The 15,921-nt window shown below is 33.7% G+C and overlaps 7 protein-coding genes across 8 annotated transcripts; 4 read left to right on the top strand and 3 right to left on the bottom strand.

Moving 5' to 3' along the window:
• Window positions 1-6: 6 nt before the first annotated feature.
• On the bottom strand, window positions 7-878 carry mRpS34 (mitochondrial ribosomal protein S34). The gene is made up of 2 exons (XM_088050464.1): window positions 514-878; window positions 7-462 (listed from the first exon to the last, which is right to left on the bottom strand). The coding sequence occupies exons 1-2, from the start codon at window positions 703-705 to the stop codon at window positions 61-63; spliced, it is 594 nt and encodes a 197-aa protein (XP_087906590.1). The 5' UTR covers window positions 706-878; the 3' UTR covers window positions 7-60.
• Window positions 879-1,023: 145 nt separating this feature from the next.
• On the bottom strand, window positions 1,024-2,759 carry LOC148178316 (uncharacterized). Of its 2 annotated transcripts, XM_088050459.1 has the most exons (7): window positions 2,611-2,758; window positions 2,481-2,553; window positions 2,130-2,431; window positions 1,893-2,079; window positions 1,498-1,831; window positions 1,297-1,449; window positions 1,024-1,248 (listed from the first exon to the last, which is right to left on the bottom strand). In XM_088050459.1, the coding sequence occupies exons 2-7, from the start codon at window positions 2,547-2,549 to the stop codon at window positions 1,034-1,036; spliced, it is 1,260 nt and encodes a 419-aa protein (XP_087906585.1). In that variant the 5' UTR covers window positions 2,550-2,553; window positions 2,611-2,758; the 3' UTR covers window positions 1,024-1,033. The 2 variants fall into 2 exon arrangements, with proteins under 2 accessions (XP_087906585.1, XP_087906586.1); XM_088050460.1 differs by having other exon boundaries at window positions 2,481-2,759.
• A 192-nt stretch (window positions 2,760-2,951) lies between these two features.
• On the top strand, window positions 2,952-5,224 carry LOC148178315 (queuine tRNA-ribosyltransferase accessory subunit 2). The gene is made up of 6 exons (XM_088050462.1): window positions 2,952-3,434; window positions 3,481-3,622; window positions 3,670-4,148; window positions 4,194-4,393; window positions 4,445-4,570; window positions 5,025-5,224. The coding sequence occupies exons 1-6, from the start codon at window positions 3,318-3,320 to the stop codon at window positions 5,146-5,148; spliced, it is 1,188 nt and encodes a 395-aa protein (XP_087906588.1). The 5' UTR covers window positions 2,952-3,317; the 3' UTR covers window positions 5,149-5,224.
• A 93-nt stretch (window positions 5,225-5,317) lies between these two features.
• On the top strand, window positions 5,318-6,931 carry Snx16 (sorting nexin 16). Its single transcript, XM_088050463.1, has 6 exons — window positions 5,318-5,516; window positions 5,573-5,766; window positions 5,813-5,990; window positions 6,038-6,346; window positions 6,394-6,530; window positions 6,578-6,931. Exons 2-6 carry the CDS (start codon window positions 5,606-5,608, stop codon window positions 6,642-6,644), a joined length of 852 nt encoding a protein of 283 aa, XP_087906589.1. The 5' UTR covers window positions 5,318-5,516; window positions 5,573-5,605; the 3' UTR covers window positions 6,645-6,931.
• A 723-nt stretch (window positions 6,932-7,654) lies between these two features.
• On the top strand, window positions 7,655-12,442 carry LOC148178313 (b(0,+)-type amino acid transporter 1-like). Its single transcript, XM_088050486.1, has 10 exons — window positions 7,655-8,000; window positions 10,472-10,678; window positions 10,728-11,006; window positions 11,053-11,178; window positions 11,226-11,325; window positions 11,384-11,428; window positions 11,478-11,705; window positions 11,750-11,996; window positions 12,044-12,215; window positions 12,263-12,442. Exons 1-10 carry the CDS (start codon window positions 7,994-7,996, stop codon window positions 12,325-12,327), a joined length of 1,476 nt encoding a protein of 491 aa, XP_087906612.1. The 5' UTR covers window positions 7,655-7,993; the 3' UTR covers window positions 12,328-12,442.
• Window positions 12,443-12,476: 34 nt separating this feature from the next.
• On the bottom strand, window positions 12,477-14,412 carry Atac1 (Ada2a-containing complex component 1). The gene is made up of 8 exons (XM_088050487.1): window positions 14,365-14,412; window positions 14,093-14,307; window positions 13,918-14,034; window positions 13,740-13,871; window positions 13,590-13,692; window positions 13,433-13,545; window positions 13,069-13,383; window positions 12,477-13,023 (listed from the first exon to the last, which is right to left on the bottom strand). Exons 2-8 carry the CDS (start codon window positions 14,240-14,242, stop codon window positions 12,532-12,534), a joined length of 1,422 nt encoding a protein of 473 aa, XP_087906613.1. The 5' UTR covers window positions 14,243-14,307; window positions 14,365-14,412; the 3' UTR covers window positions 12,477-12,531.
• beg (malonyl-CoA-acyl carrier protein transacylase beg) lies at window positions 14,372-15,902 on the top strand. Its single transcript, XM_088050488.1, has 4 exons — window positions 14,372-15,101; window positions 15,149-15,366; window positions 15,418-15,645; window positions 15,689-15,902. The coding sequence occupies exons 1-4, from the start codon at window positions 14,483-14,485 to the stop codon at window positions 15,854-15,856; spliced, it is 1,233 nt and encodes a 410-aa protein (XP_087906614.1). The 5' UTR covers window positions 14,372-14,482; the 3' UTR covers window positions 15,857-15,902.
• Window positions 15,903-15,921: the final 19 nt, after the last annotated feature.

Below are 15,921 nucleotides of genomic sequence, written 5' to 3'. Positions count from 1 at the left end.
AGAAAATAATTGATAAGGTTTTATACATTGCGTAACTCTACAACATTTTACAGTTTTCCGTTAAGTGGAAACTTTTATATTTTTATACATACTTAAATCTGGTATTTTGTTTATATTCACCTCAATTACTTTGGTCGGCGTCTCCCCATCTTCTGCTATCCTATATTTACCTGTTTTTGGCTTATTATACACAATCTCCAGTTTTAAGTCCTGTTTTAAATCCTCGCCTTTTAATTTTTTCTCTCTTAACAAAAATTCCTTCATCAATGGAGGAAAATCCATATACTTTGGTAAAATGGGTTTTTCTTTTTTTTCAAAGGTCCTTTTACAATAGCTTTCTTCTTCATCCTTGGGTAACAATCTGTAATCTGTTTTATAGCTGGTTGATTCTACAGTTACGGGTTCTGGAAAAGTTTTCCCTCTGAATGTTCGTTCAACGAGAACACGTACTTTTCTTTGGTTCTAAAATGTAATGAGTTATTCTAAATTCAGTTAAAAAAAAGTGATAAGTACATCCATGGTTAGGTTTTCTGGGCATGCCAATGGTTCAACCTTCAGGATCCTGGAATAAGATGGTTCTGGATATCTTTCCTGCATGCTCCTGACTACTATACGTCCAACGCCGAAATTTTTCAGGTTCCCTACGATTTCCCAGAGAGATTTTCCTTTGAAGTCGGTTGTTTTTCCGATGTATTTGTATGGCATTTTTAATGTGTACTTAGACAGAACAGCACTTTAAAACTATTTTGCGATTGTTACTAATAAATAAGCGTAGTTTTTGTGCTTGTGCACCCAAAGGAAAGCATAGGTTATAACCAGAAAAGAATTGTTAGGTTATGTTGAACAAAACGTCAATCAGTTTTTTCGTTTTAGGCAACCAAACATAGGTACAAGTTTTATTAGTATGATGCAGATTTGCGTTTGATCAGAGAAGTAATTTCTGATTTAATGTAATTTTTTTAAGTACATTAAGTACATTCATAAATAATTTTAGATACTAAAAAATTTATTAAATAACGTGCAAAAAATAAAACTAAGACTTCTTAAAAAAACTCATAAGAGTGGGCTGCTTTCCGCTTACAGGGGCCTTCTTATTTCCTTTTCCTTTTCCTTTCACAGGTTTTGCTTCAGCTGGTGGTGACTTTACTTTTTCATTTCTCTTTTCTGATAAAACTTCTACTTTTTTTTGTTTAACGGGCTCTTTATCTTCATCTGACGCAGTTTCATAAATGTACTCTGTGGTCGTTACTAAAATAAAAATAAATATTTCCAAGAACTTTTCTTCATGGAAATTACCAATGAATCCTTCTTCATCTTCATAAGTTTTATCAACAGCTTTTCTTTTTTTGTTTTTGGGGACTGGAACAGACTTTGTAACAGGTGCAGAAGATGGTGTTTCTTCTTCTGATAAATCAATGATATCCTCATGTTCATTATCATCAAATATATCTGAAATAACATGTTAAAACATAAGATAACTCATTGAATCCTGTTTACCATCACTATCAGAGTCGCAAATTTGCTGAATTCTCTTGCGTTTCTTATTAGGTCCCTTGCTCTTGTTCTCCTTCTTTCTTTTCTTGGGATTTACTTGGTCGTCTTTAACTGATTTCTCCATTTGAGTATTTTGGCTTTGTTTATCTTCATTTTTTTCCTTGATAGTTACTTTGTTTTCAATATCTGCATCTTTCTTTTTGTTAGGGGATTCCTCTTTTTCAAGACTTTTTTCTGTACCATCATTTATGTTTCCAGTTTTTTCTTCAACTTTGTTATTGGACTTGGGTTTGGTTGTTGCTTGTGCAAAAAAGTTGGCAAGACCACCCTGCTTTGACTAAAAAAAATGTTATACATATCATAAATATACATCAAAGAATAGGTAATATTCTATATACCTTATTTTGTTGTGAAGACTGAGGTTTTGCATTTGTAGCCCCATTTGTTTTAGAACTCTCTTTGCTGCCTGAACTTGAGCTTATAGTAGACGCTACATTCTGTTTGTTCTTAGAGTCTGTCTGTACCACTGGTAATCTTTTAGTTTTGATATTTCTTTTGACTGAATTTTTGCTTACAAGGTTATAGCTAAAGAAAAACACATTTTAACGATTAAAAGCAAGAGAAAGTGATTTTACCGCTTTCCACAAGCAGAGTTTGTTAATGCAATCATTTTAACTTCAAGGTTTTTCCCTTTTTGGACGCTATAAATAGTCTCAGAAGAAATGTCATCAAACAGGCATTTTCTGGAATCCAAGTCTTCCTCTTTAACTAGGGAAAGACTAATACCTTTTCCATTTTTCAGAGAACCGTATAATAAATATGTAACATACAAAGAGCCCAACTTTCCATCCTTATACCTACAGACAACCCCTTGCAAAAGCTGTAAAGCTTTATTTTTGGAAATTTTAAATTCATTCATAAGAGATTCAATGGTAACCTACAAAATGCAGTGGTGCATTATCAGCCGAGGAAAGTATTCAACTTACAATATTTTCTTCATCATTAACAAGTTCCGTAACGCGTTCATGAAGCTCTAATTCATTAGCTGACTCCATTTTACTGTACCCAAATAAATTAGAAGTCACAAGAGCTGTTTTATTATCATTTTCAACTTACATTCTTTATTAGTCGCTGCACAATTTTACCGAGTGCCTGAAGTGCCCGCCAAATCACAAAACAATCAATCAAACATAACCTCACAAGATTTCTTGTTTTGACGTTCCCGTTACGGGATTTCCACTTGGCTTGTGAAGCAGCATTAAAAATATAATCAAATATCTATTTGATAATTAGCATCTGCTAATTTACAAAATGACAATATCATAAAATTTTATTGTCTTTATTGATTTACTTTTTAGAGTAACAACATTATTTTACTTCTCTTACCTCTAATTTCAATAGAATTACATATTATCGCGCCAGCTTTTTTAAATTTATGAGTACCTAATTGACCAATAGCATCAAGCCTCTCTGCTAAAGCTCTTCACAACATCGGTGGAATTTGTAATAAATAATGAGTTTGACGTTTGGCAACGTGATTAAAAATAAATTCCAGAAAATTTTGGCGGTGTAGTTTCAAAAATCTTAAATTAAAGCCTCATCACTTAAATTCTACGCGAAAGTGCACCCACAAGTGTACCATTATATTTGTACATTTCGAATTAAAAGCCGCCCATTTGTTTTGCTAGGTTAACTTCACGTGTTTTTTGTATTTTTGAATGTCATGATTATTTTATTTGTCACGAACTAATAACTGGAAGTAATTTTAGTTTATTGAACTGCATTTACCAATTTTCTCGACACGGATTTAAAATAAACTTATCATGAAATTTTACGTTGAAACTTTTACCAAATGCTCCCAGCGTGTGGGGTCTCTTTCAGAGATTGAAGCAAAGCCTTCAGTTGTTATAAAGACTCCCGCTGTTATGCTCCACACACAAGTAAGTACCTATGGTTTGAGATGATTTTTTAAGGAATTTTATGCAGGGTGGTCAAATTCCACACATCACACATGAAGTTTTCAAGTTGGTTAGCAGCAAGCCTCAGATTCTTCAAATTCCGTTAGCTGGTATGCACACTTTTAAAGAAGCCATGCAGTATTATGAGGGGTCAATATCTAGTTTTATTGGTAATAATTTGAATCAATGGTCAATAGTTCATTTAGATTTTTTCTAGGTGGTAAAGACAGCCTGTCTTGTTTAACTCTACAGGACCCTTGTAACATTACAAAACAGGGCCACCATTCCTCGTTGAAAGTCCCAATATGGACAAAAAATGGAAAAGTGTATTATGACGCGAAAAGTTACATGGACGTGGTGGAGTCTTTTGAACCTGACATTTACGTTCTTCTCTCTGATGGCGACACAAACGTCAGTAGTTCAGAAAAACGCATTTCAAAATCAGTCAATAATACGAAAATCTTTTATAAAGAATGTTTAGAGAGACACAGAAATTCAGAAAAGTTGAAACATTCATTTGTTATTGCACCTATAGTTGGGGGGTATAAAACCTTATCTAGAGAAAATTTCATTAGTTTCATGCTGGAGGACATGAAAGATGTAGATGGTTTTTTAATAGATGGCCTTCATAATAATGGACCAGAAGCTGAATTTCTAGAATTCACTGAAATAGAGCCTGTAGTTAGATGCATTTTGGTAAATTTCTTCTTTAAATTTTTTTTACGATAATAAAACTTTTAGAACAAAATTCCGCAAGAGAAACTCCGCTTAGTGCAAGGTTGCTGGAACCCTGTGAATATAATCAATTTGGTGGAGTTGGGGATTGATCTGTTTGACACTTCTTATTGCCATATTCTTACTGAGAGATCAGCTGCGATGACGTTTTCTATTGAAATTACAGATCAAACAAACACTTATGAGATCAATCTCAGGGATATAAAGTAGAACTCGTTGATCTAATCGATCGGAAATTTAATTGAATTTGTTTTTAGGTATGTGGATGATTTTCAGCCGATACTCGTCGGGTGTGAATGTTTGTCATGTACCAAGTATTCCAGAGCGTATATTCATCATTTGTTGTCAGTACATGAGCTTTTAGGACCCATACTAGTGATGATGTAAGTAAAAATTAACTGGTTCTTAAAATTTGTCGTTTTTTTTTTGGTTTAATAACTACAGTCGACTCTCGATAATTCAAATTTTCCGATTATTCGAACTAAATGCTCGGTCCTTTAAATAATTCGAACAAAACCTGCGAATTTACTACTCATTAAAACAAATTTTTCTTGTAACTTATTGTCCTATACTTATATTTGACTTTTATTTTTTCCGTAGTCCGAACTTCTTTGAAAAAATAAGATTTAAAAACTCCTAACCTTCCCTAAATCAACTACTCGGTCCTTTGGAATTCGAATTATCGAGATTCAACTGTATAAGGTGTTTTATAGTAGCCTTGAAAAGTTGTCCTACTTGACAGATGCAAAAATTAAGCAAATTAATTATTTCAAGGTGACATAATGAGTTTCCAGACGAATTAGACCGTTGTTTTTTAATTAAGTACTTTTGTTTTAGCCACAACGTCTATCATTATTTACGCTTTTTCGAGAAAATACGCAGCTGCATCCAATCAAACACGCTGCAAACCCTTCAGCTCAGTATTACAGAACAGTTTAGGAATCATGAAAAAGAAAAATGAGCCCCAAAGCCGTTTTTAGTCCAAAAATCAGAAGTTTACTGTTCATACTTTTGTACCTAATAAATTATTTGTTTAATTGCTGTTTTAAATTAGTTATAATGGTTCTGTGCTACTAAACACGAAATTTACGATTTGACACAGCTAAGCTCTAATGAAATAATTCCTTTACAGTTTATTACAAAAACTAGTTTAGACTCAAGTCACACCGACTTAAATCACTTACTTGTCACTTTGACAAAAATCAGCTGTTTGTTTTAAGGTTAAGTGACTTTGTGTTGTCTTTTGTTGTTTGTGCTCTACATACTTAATATGTTCCATTTGAATTCCCTTGCAACGAGTGACTTCGTTCACAGTTAACTTCTACATTTGTAATAATTGCTCACCAAAGTGGTATCATTCTTGAATTTTAAACATACATTTTAAGGTTATGATTAGTGTTGTTTCCTATTTTTAAACAATGGGTGACCAGCAAAATACTGATATTAGTGAACAACTCGATAAACTTGAAGTGCAGGAAATTACACACCCTTTAAAAAGTAACAGTAGTGAAATCAGCTGTGAAGCAGCAGAAGAAGCTGTCACCACAGACTCAGAAGAGTACCTTTCAGAGCCACTAAGGTAAATTTATTGAAAAAGTCTTCAAGGAGTCATGAGAACGTTTCAGATATCGCAACTTCCAGTATTCCACGTCTACCAATGCTTCTAACTCGACTTTGGTACAAGACAGTTCCATTCCAGAAGAAAATGCCAATTTTTTATCTTGTAATGGTGATCTCAATTTTGAAAATGTGCAAATTCCGATTGTGGGCTATGAAATAATGGAAGAGAGAGCGCGATTTACGGTATAACTTCCATATTAACTGTGCTAAATGAAGAATCCCCATTTTAGGTGTATAAACTAAGAATTGAGAATAAAATCACAGGAGATTGTTGGTACGTCTTCCGTCGTTACACAGATTTTGTTAGACTGTGTAATAGAATTAGGAGCTCTCATTCACAAATTGTGCAGCTGTTGCCCAGAAAACGGTGGCTAAAGAATAATTTTGACCCTCTATTTTTAGAAGAGAGAGTGAGTGGATTGCAGACTTTGGTGAACGCGATTATTACAACTCCGGCGTTGATGGAGTTGCAAGAAATCCAAGATTTTTTTTGTCTGAATGAACCTCCCATTTATTCAGAGACAAATGAAGAATCAAGAGTAGGTAACACTTGTGGTTCTGCAAAAAAATAAGATTGGGATTTCAGGCAATGTTTGAGGCGTTGGAAGAAACTATCAATGAACTGAAAATGCAGCTAAGAGAAAAAGATTCCATTATAGATTCCTTACAAGATTCCCTGCACTCAAAGACATTAGAAAGTGAAAATCTATTAAAAATTATCAAGTATGAAAGTCGCTTTTTGAATACAAAAATAACTGTTTTGGTTGCAGGAAATCCACGATGAATTGTCAGAAGTGTCAGAAGGAGTGTGAGAATTTCACCAAGATCATCAAATGACATGAGCGTGACTTTATTTCTATGTTTTTAGTTAGCTGACTTTTCTTTGAGTTTTTTCAGTGAACTTTGTTTTCATTTAGTTTAATGAATGACTTATAATTTCGTAACTGGTTGTCAATTTTATGTTTATCAGAAGATAACAGTATTTCAAATAGTATAATAAATTAACGAAATAACACTTTTGCTGTGAAAAGCAATCAATCAAAATAGCCAGTGGAAAAAAGTATTTTTATATGTCGTCTATGTACATATTATTGCTTTACAAAAATAAATTTTTATTGCTTGTTTCTTAACGTTTCATTATTTCCAGACATCTAAACCCGTTCAGAGAGTTCAGAAAAATGTAATTTAAAAAAAAAACTGCGCCAAAATTGCGTTTTTCCTCATTCAAATTTTCCAACTCGTGCTAAAAGCGAGACGGTGAAAAATGGTGGATGCGCCAGGTCTTTGTCGGTGCGTTCAACATCAATAAGCAAACAATTGAAAGAAATATCCACAGATTTGTTTGCCTCGATCTAATTTTAATCTTCTATCGGCGATTTAATTACAAAACTGTTATCACAGAGATTGTAAACACTGCATTGCGAGAACTGCCCCGCTTGACCTTATTTAAACAACATCAAATAAATAATTATTTAATTTATTAACTACGCAGAGCACTAGTTACATGAAAGTCAATGCAAAAGGAAGACACAAATTTAACAATCTTTTATGTACTAATTGACTGCAATTACTAATAGAGACGAGAAATCGTGGTTTAAATTGTAATGTGACCAAGTTTACTCATTTAAGAATATTTTCACGCAAAGCGTAGAAATTAATGCATCTATCTGTATTTATAAAAACGAAATGAACCGTAAATGTATGTAAAATTTATTAATGTAAGATCCATTACTTGCAAAAATAAAAAAGTTTAATAACTGCAAGGTTGCAGTACCAAACAATAAGGTCATCAATATTTTTCCCATACGGTTGCTTGAAATTCATCTACATAAAACAGACTACAGTTTTATCAGTTAATTTAATAGAGCTGTTACACGTGATGAACATATTGGGAGTACTCATGGAGAAAAATCTTTCCATTTTCTTTTAGTGACAATTTTGGACTAGCAGTGTGTGCAGTGTGAACTAATCTATTTCGTTTACAAAAAGAATAATGTTAAGGCATCCAGACGTGAACAAACATAGTCCCGCGTCGAGCTTCAATGTTATCTCTTGAAAATTAAACAAGATATTACAGATACTAGTTTTCACCTAATTGAAAATTGATGTCGGGGTGTCGTTAATTCGATGATTGGTGTGAAAGAGTGTGTTACTTGTGATATTAGTTAAATACTTTAATCGTAATAATGTCTGGTAAGTTAAGTAATTTTAGCTTGGTTGCTGAAAGTTGAAATTAAAAAAATCTGTTTGTTGCCGTTTAAAAATTAGTTTAGTATAAAACATAAATACATATGTGGAGTTTTCATTTTAATTTAGGATAACATTTAGATTTTGGAAATAAACGAGCAGTTAAATATAATTTTGAACATTTCAAGTTAAGGTTTTTTAGGTCAAAGTGTTTTTTTTAGTTGTGAGAATTTGACTAAAAAACGTCTTAGAAAATTAAAATAAAAACTAAGATTGTTGATGAACTAGGAATTGGATAACTAAGAAGTTTATATTCCTACCAATGCCATATAAAAAGATAATTTTTTCATAAACTCCTATTTCCAAATTAGTTTTATGATAAAGATAAAGGAAAGTAAAACGATTTAATAATGACTGATGAGAATGTTGGATCATACAAAGTAAAAATTCAAGTACAGATATATAGATATACAAGTATAGATAAAATATTTCTATAAATCGTCACTTATCATTGACTATTTCCCTCAAAAAATTTCAACCAATCACATTACAGAATTTGGCACAAATGACCTAGCAACGAAGAATATCAGCGAATATTTAAGCACTAGTGCAATATTTGGGTATTTGCACAAGTGCTTTGCGTGAATATTTTTGACGTTTCATTTTAAATTAGCATTTGAACAATAATACTTATAATTAATTAACTTTAAATACTTAGGTCGAATCTTATTCTAAATTCCTTGTGCAACTTTTCTTACAGCAGTTTGGCGATTATGTTGGCAATTCATTCAAAATAAAATTCTCTTCGGGAAATAGTCCTCGATTTATCCCTCTTGCATGCCATCCTTGAATATTTGCGTATTTGGCATGCACTCGGGATATAAAAACTGATTAAACTAATCTTTTTTAAAAACGAAGATTACATACAGAGTGTTCAATATTTTTGCTGTCGAATTTAAAATAATAACACTTTTGGCGACGATAGAGTATTTTACAATGGAATCATTCCTAGATTGTCAAAGATAAGGAAATTCGTAGTTATTATCGTTACACTACTTATTGCAAATTCAATTTTTCTTTGTTCAAGTTCAGATAGGTTTTTTTCGCTTCGTTTATTTAAAAGTTAACACTATGTAACTAATAGGCACCAATAGATTTTTTGGTTGATTATTGTCGCTTTTCGGTAGGGAATAATCATCATTAATTGTTTGTTATTTGGGGAGGATAATTACTGCAATTTTCCTGTGGGCAAAAAGACACGTAATATGCGTGTTAATTATGAAGCGGTCTTGCTGTTCGCTAAAACAGTTTCAAAATCGGCGGGTTCTTTCTTGAGGACTTTGGGTAACAAGATCTCTAGCGCTCGACAATGATAATTAAAATGTCTATTAACTAATAACTAGTAATACTCAAACAACCTGTATGTACAAATGTCCTCATTGTCAGGACATTTATTATTGCGGCAAAGTAGGAGTTTATCATGAAAATCAATTTGAACCAAATAACATTAAACAATTTAAGTATAAATATTATCAACTTTTATATTATTAGAAGTTAATATTCCTTCCTTATTGTTATTCTTCAATTTTTTTATATCGCATGCGTGGAGTCATGGAAACGGAGGTGTGCACTGCTCTCATCTGGAAGCGCGGCACAATGTGTACACCCACAAATTTTCTTTTAATTGAGCGTCGAATTTAACAAGATCCGAAGTGAAAACATTTTTCAACGTTAATTATTTCTTTTGGGGATTTTAAAGCCATGCAGCCTTTAAAAAGAAATTTCTATAAACTGTACGGTGAGAAAAATATCGATTTTTAACATTGCCACAAATTATTGATTTATTTATTTTTATCCTTCGAAAAATAACTCATATTCTCACACTAGCGATGTACATACACAGTCTTAAAATAAATTAGAGTTTAGTTAAATTATATTTACTATGATTGTGAGAAAACAAGTCGCTTAAAAGCATCAAACTCCGACATCTGTCCTAATTTTCGCAGCAATAAAAAAGCGTTGAAACCATTCATCATTTTATAGCAAAAAAATTTATACGTTACGAGCGCGTATCTGTTTTTAAAATACAACGAATTAATAACAATAATTTTTAAAATACTAATAAAATTTTCGGGTTCGTTGGAAAACGTCAGAGTTTGCATGTGAGCGACTCAATTAAACTTCCAATTAGATTTGAATACAATTTTACACTGTTAAGAAATAATAATTAAGTTATCTATTTTTTTATATGCAAATGTCCACTTTACATTTTTTATTTTTATTCTCATAGTTTTAGGTTATAATTTGTTTATAATAATTTAATAGTTGTTTAATAAATCAATAGTTGGTATAATTCATTAAGTTTTTTTTCAAGCAATTTTTGTTGGAACTTCTCCAACAATACAAAAAAATACTCCTAATAATTTTTTTACGTTGAAATTTGGTAATAAATCAAAATCTGACTACTTTAAATTCAGGAGCAATAAAATCTTCGAATGGCGATGGCAACTCCAAAGGCGTCCAACTTAAACGAGAATTGGGGCTCTTTTCCGCCATAAATCTAATCCTAGCAGTGATGATAGGTTCAGGAATTTTCGTATCTCCAGCTTCTGCCCTGGAACACTCCGGTTCTGTAGGAATGTGCCTAGTTGTCTGGACAGTATGTGGCATCATCTCTCTTCTAGGTAGCCACAAATATTAGCACAATTTTCTTTACATACATCATTTTTTCAGGAGCCTTATGTTTCGCGGAATTAGGAACAGTAATACCTCGATCAGGAGCTGAATACGCTTATTATATGGACTCATTCGGCCCGTTACATAAATTCTGGGGAAAACTGCCATCATTCATTTATTCATGGGTCATGATTTTTATAATCAGACCTGCAGAAGTTGCTGTTATCATTTTAACTTTTTCCGAGTACCTGTGCCAACCAATTTTAGACGTATTATGTGTGCGAGCATGGGCAGATACTGAACAAGTTATTAAACTTGTTGCAATCATGGCTCTAGGTAATGTCATTCTTCATATATTTCTATTAATGTCTTTAGATTTCAGGTGTTATTACTTACATTAACGTTACTAGCGTGAAGTGTTACGTCAAGGTTCAGAACATTTTTGGCGGTTTTAAAATTTTTGCTTGTCTTGTTGTTATTTTTGGGGGTGTCTACGAGATATACAAAGGTTGCTACCAATTTTTTTTCACATAATATTATAGTTTTTGATTCTAGGGAACACTGCCAATTTAAGCAAAGGTTTTGAAGGCACGAAGTACTCACCGAAAAGCATAGCACTTGCGTTTTATAGCGGGTTATGGGCGTATGATGGATGGTAATAAAAACAAAATAATCTTCAGAGAGAAATCGAAATCTTTAGTACTTTTTTACAGGTCTGTTGTAACCATCGTCACGGAAGAGATAAAACGCCCGGAAGTGTAAGTTAACAGCCTTTACTACTACTAAGCTTACTCAAGTTTTTTGTAGAAATATCCCAAGAAGTATCGCAATTAGTGTTCCGATCGTTACAGCTTTGTACGTTTTTATGAACATGGCTTACATGACTGTATTATCTGTACCTGAAATGATGAATGCAAAAGCGGTTGCTGTAACATTTGGAGAACGCGCTCTGGGGCCTCTATCATTCCTTATACCTATAGGAGTCGCTTTGGCCACTTTCGGATGCGCTTTAAGCATCCAGTTTGGAGTAACAAGGTATTTCTCAACTCTTGTTTGCCTCATTTTTATCTCCATTGTAGAGTATGCTACGTTGCTGGTCAGGATGGTTTAATGGTTCAAAGTTTGTCGTTTGTTCACTTCAAGCGACTAACACCATCCCCAGCAGTGGTTCTTCAGGGAGTCGTAACGTTCCTTTTTATAGTTGTAGGCGATATAGTTGAACTGATCGAATTTGCCAGCTTCCTCATTTGGCTTTTTTATGGTTTAGCATTCGTATCGCTTTTGGTTCTAAGGAAGACGATGAAAAATGCGCACAGACCATACAGAGTACGACATTTCTTAAAACACTACTTTTAATTTACGTGCTGTTTCAGGTACCAACATGGATTGTTGTCTTCGTGTTGTTAATAGCAATTTATCTGAGCGTCACGCCCATCGTAACTGATCCCTCCCCTAAATATTTGTTCGCGCTAGCGTTTATTTTAGTGGGTGTTGCTATATATTACTGGTTCATCTACAAGAAAAACTGCCCAGATGCTCTGATGGGTAAGCTTTCCTCGATGATTTTTCTTTTACTGAAGATTTTGTTCCAGACCGATTTACAAAATTCATACAGATATTGTTCCAAGTAGTGCCTCCAGCCACTCACCAAGACTAAAGTTTAACGAATCTACAATACCTATACATATTTTTGTTGAAAACAGAGAGTATTTATTTATTTTCGTATGAATCCAAGTCAAATGTCTTCAATAAATATAAACATGTTAGTTGTACTTATTATTTTATCTTTAAAAATGTGAAATGAGACTAGTTCAAAATCAAAGTATATTTAGAAATTCACTCACTTTTTCACAAGACTTTTTTACTCTTTGTCAAACAGCAAGTTTGAATGCAAGTAATTGTAGGAGATATTATCGATTTCAGTAAACAAATCTGATCCTAGACTAGTGTTGTATAATTCCTCGCTTTCGTTATAACTCTCAAATTCTAATTTTGGTATTAAACTACCATCATTCATTCTATCGTCTTCCTGACTCTCTGAAATCCCGTTTGCCATCACTTGATCTTTAGTTCTTTCATAACTTTCATCGTTCCCTTCTTCAGTCTCAAATTCACTATCACTAGAGTCACTACTGTCGTTTTTCGCGATGCCACTCCCAGCATTAGACTCAGAATCACTGAAATAACTCATTTCCTTATCACTGAATGTAACTATAGTATGAGTTAGTGGATGACAGTTATCTGAATACATTTGGTTCAAAACACAGTCTGTACAAAAATCAATAGATTCAGTTGTACACGTGTTACAGTGCCACCTTGTACCAACGATTGGTTCTTCAGAGCAATAATCGCACTAAAACAAAACTTTTAAACATTTTTTAACAAAACAAGGACACACCTTAAATCCAATGTGGTGGTATAAATCTGAACCTTGTTCCTCTTCTTTGATTTTGGCTTTTTTGATTCTTTTTAAGAAGTCCAATTGTAGCTCTGTTTGGGTCTTTTGTGGTAAACCGTCGCTTTCTTCGTGATATCCCGACTGTATTAAATAGTTTGAACTAAAAGAAGGTTGTGCTTCTTCAGGCGGTTTTGAACTTGGTCCAGGGGCGTTGTCCAAATCGTTCATCACAACAGGCACACATAAATCTGGGAAAAAAGTCGTGGGTTTGAAAAGATAATGGTTGTGTCGCTGGTGTTTATGAAGGGACGTTTTCTAAAATAAAATTCATAGTGACAAAGGTACAAAAGACTTCATTTAACACCTTGTGCTTTAGTGCATATTTTGGAATTCGGCCTGGAATAGGTAGTCCAGCTTTGTACAATTTCATGAAATATTTTTGTACTCTACTGGAAACTTGTTGAATGGTTCTATTTCCTGAAAACATTAATTGAAACTTTGAAATTAATGTGTGGTGTTACCTAGGGCATCTGCTATCTTCTTGTACCTCCTTAGTTCAATAGGTTCAGGGGGGTAAACTTGTAGAAGCTCTTCTAAGCGCTTCTGTTCTTCAGGGGTCCATTTCTAGAACAATTAGTGAGTACTTAGACAATAATAAATAGTGGACTTACTCCATGGGAAATTTGGACCTGCTTCTTAGGACTAGCATGTTTCTTCTTAGGTTCACTACCTGTTGAATAAATAAGTTTCAAATCTTCTTCTGGTATTTTAACATCGTACTTCGTCCAGTCAATAGCTGGCAGCTAAAATTTAAATATTTAAATGTGTACTTTTATAAAGAGATTGTACTTCTGGTATGTGGTGCATGTCTGGCATTCCCAATGATTCTCCTTTAATAATTTTTTCTAATACTTTAGCAGGATCTTCAAGAGCCTCCCTTTTCAGTTCAACGGCCTTGTTATAATCCTGGAAAATTTTAGCAATAAAAAAGTAAGTTTAAACAAAAGTTGAAACAATTCTTTACCTTGATTGCTTGTTTCCTCTGAGCACATAAAACGAGTAAGTTTTTAAGTACTTCACTGTAATCTTTGTTTCCTCTTAATGCCAAATGATCAGTTTCAAAATAATAAAGATCCTCATCAGGATTTATTGAGGGGTCTTGAGCATTAGTCATTTCTTAGTTTTATTATTCCACCGTCTTGAACCTAATAGCACCACGAAAAAATTATAGAGACAACCCTGGAATATTTTTTGTAACGACACTCGCAATTTATTTTAGCCAAGACTGCACTAAACCTGAATAAAAAATTGTTATTTTTCCAACACGTGAAGTTGACAGATGACTTTCATAACCTAGCTTTTTGATGTCTGTCACAGTTTAGGTTAAGTTTAAAAGTGCCGAGTTTTTAAAATCATGAATTTCTACAAATTGGTGTCTAAACGTCTTAGAAAGAGCTTCTCAAGTGATTTGGAATTTGTTACTTTTGCAGCTGTAAGACGGTTTCATACATCTCTAAAGGTTACCGATGATAACAAACCCAAAGAATCTCCGTTAAAAAAATTGTTGGACGACGCTGCGTCTTTTGAAGATGCTTCTGTGAAAAATACACAACAACAGTGGGCTACTCTACCGTATCGTGAGGGAACCAAAATCAGAAAGCAAGGAGAATATTTTGCCCAAAAATCCAAAGCAGACCCTAGAGACACTTCTATTATATTATTTCCTGGCCAAGGGAGTCAGTTTGTGGGAATGACGAAAGAATTAATGAAGTTTCCTATGGTCCAAGATTTATTTGAATTGGCTAATTATATCCTGCAGTATGACTTATTGAAAATATGCCAAGAAGGTCCAAAGGAGATGTTAGATCAAACACAATATTCGCAGCCAGCTATCATGGTCACTTCCTTGGCGGCGATAGAACGTTTAAAAGAGGAGAGACCTAACGCTGTTATCAACTGTGTGGGGACTGCTGGGTTTAGTATAGGGGAAATCACGGCGCTAGTGTTTGCAGGGGCGATTGGATTTGAAAGAGGTAGGAATTAGTTTCAAAGGTATTAAAATTCAACACCTTGTTTCCAGCTCTACAACTTGTAAAAATCAGAGGAGAGGCAATGCAATTAGCTAGTGAAGCAAACCCTGGAGGAATGGTAACTGTAATGTATGGTCCTGACTCCAAACTGAACCAAGCATGTCTTAAAGCAAAAGCATGGGCTGTTGAAAAAGGCGACTTATTTCCAGAATGTAGGATAGCTAATTATTTGTATCCCCATTGTAAAGTAGTAGCTGGAAGTACATCAGTAATTATCTCTATTCTTCTGCGAATAATTTTATTACCGTGGTTGTTCCAGGCGTTAGACTATCTCGAAAAGAACGCAAAACAATTTAATCTTAGAAGAGTTAAAAAATTACCCGTTAGTGGAGGATTCCATTCTGATTTAATGTTACCTGCTGTGGAACCTTTTAAGAAAGCTCTGCAGAAAACTGAAATACATGAACCTGCAATTAGTGTGTACTCTAATATTGATGGTAAAAGGTACCAAAATGCGGAACAAATTAGAAGGATGCTGCCCAAACAGGTAAAACAGTTGTAGTCTTAAAACAATACTAATTGAATTGCAGATTGTTAAGCCGGTGAAGTGGGAACAGTTGCTGCATGTTGTTTATGAAAGAGATCAAAACGAATATTTTCCAAGGACTTTTGAATGTGGTCCGGGGTCATCTTTGAAAACAATTCTCAAACAAGTCAATACCAAAGCCTGGAGTTCGTGTATTAATATCGAAGTTTAGCATTGCTATTGGAAGAAGTTGTAATAAATATTTCTATCGTTTTTAACTTTGTGCAATAATTTACA

Source organism: Gnatocerus cornutus, chromosome 2, assembly GCF_029298725.1.
Source record: "Gnatocerus cornutus isolate USDA-ARS CGAHR chromosome 2, icGnaCorn1.1, whole genome shotgun sequence".
Taxonomy (NCBI): domain Eukaryota; kingdom Metazoa; phylum Arthropoda; class Insecta; order Coleoptera; family Tenebrionidae; genus Gnatocerus; species Gnatocerus cornutus.
Note: the sequence above shows the minus strand (reverse complement) of the source record. Positions and strands in the feature narration are given on the sequence as shown.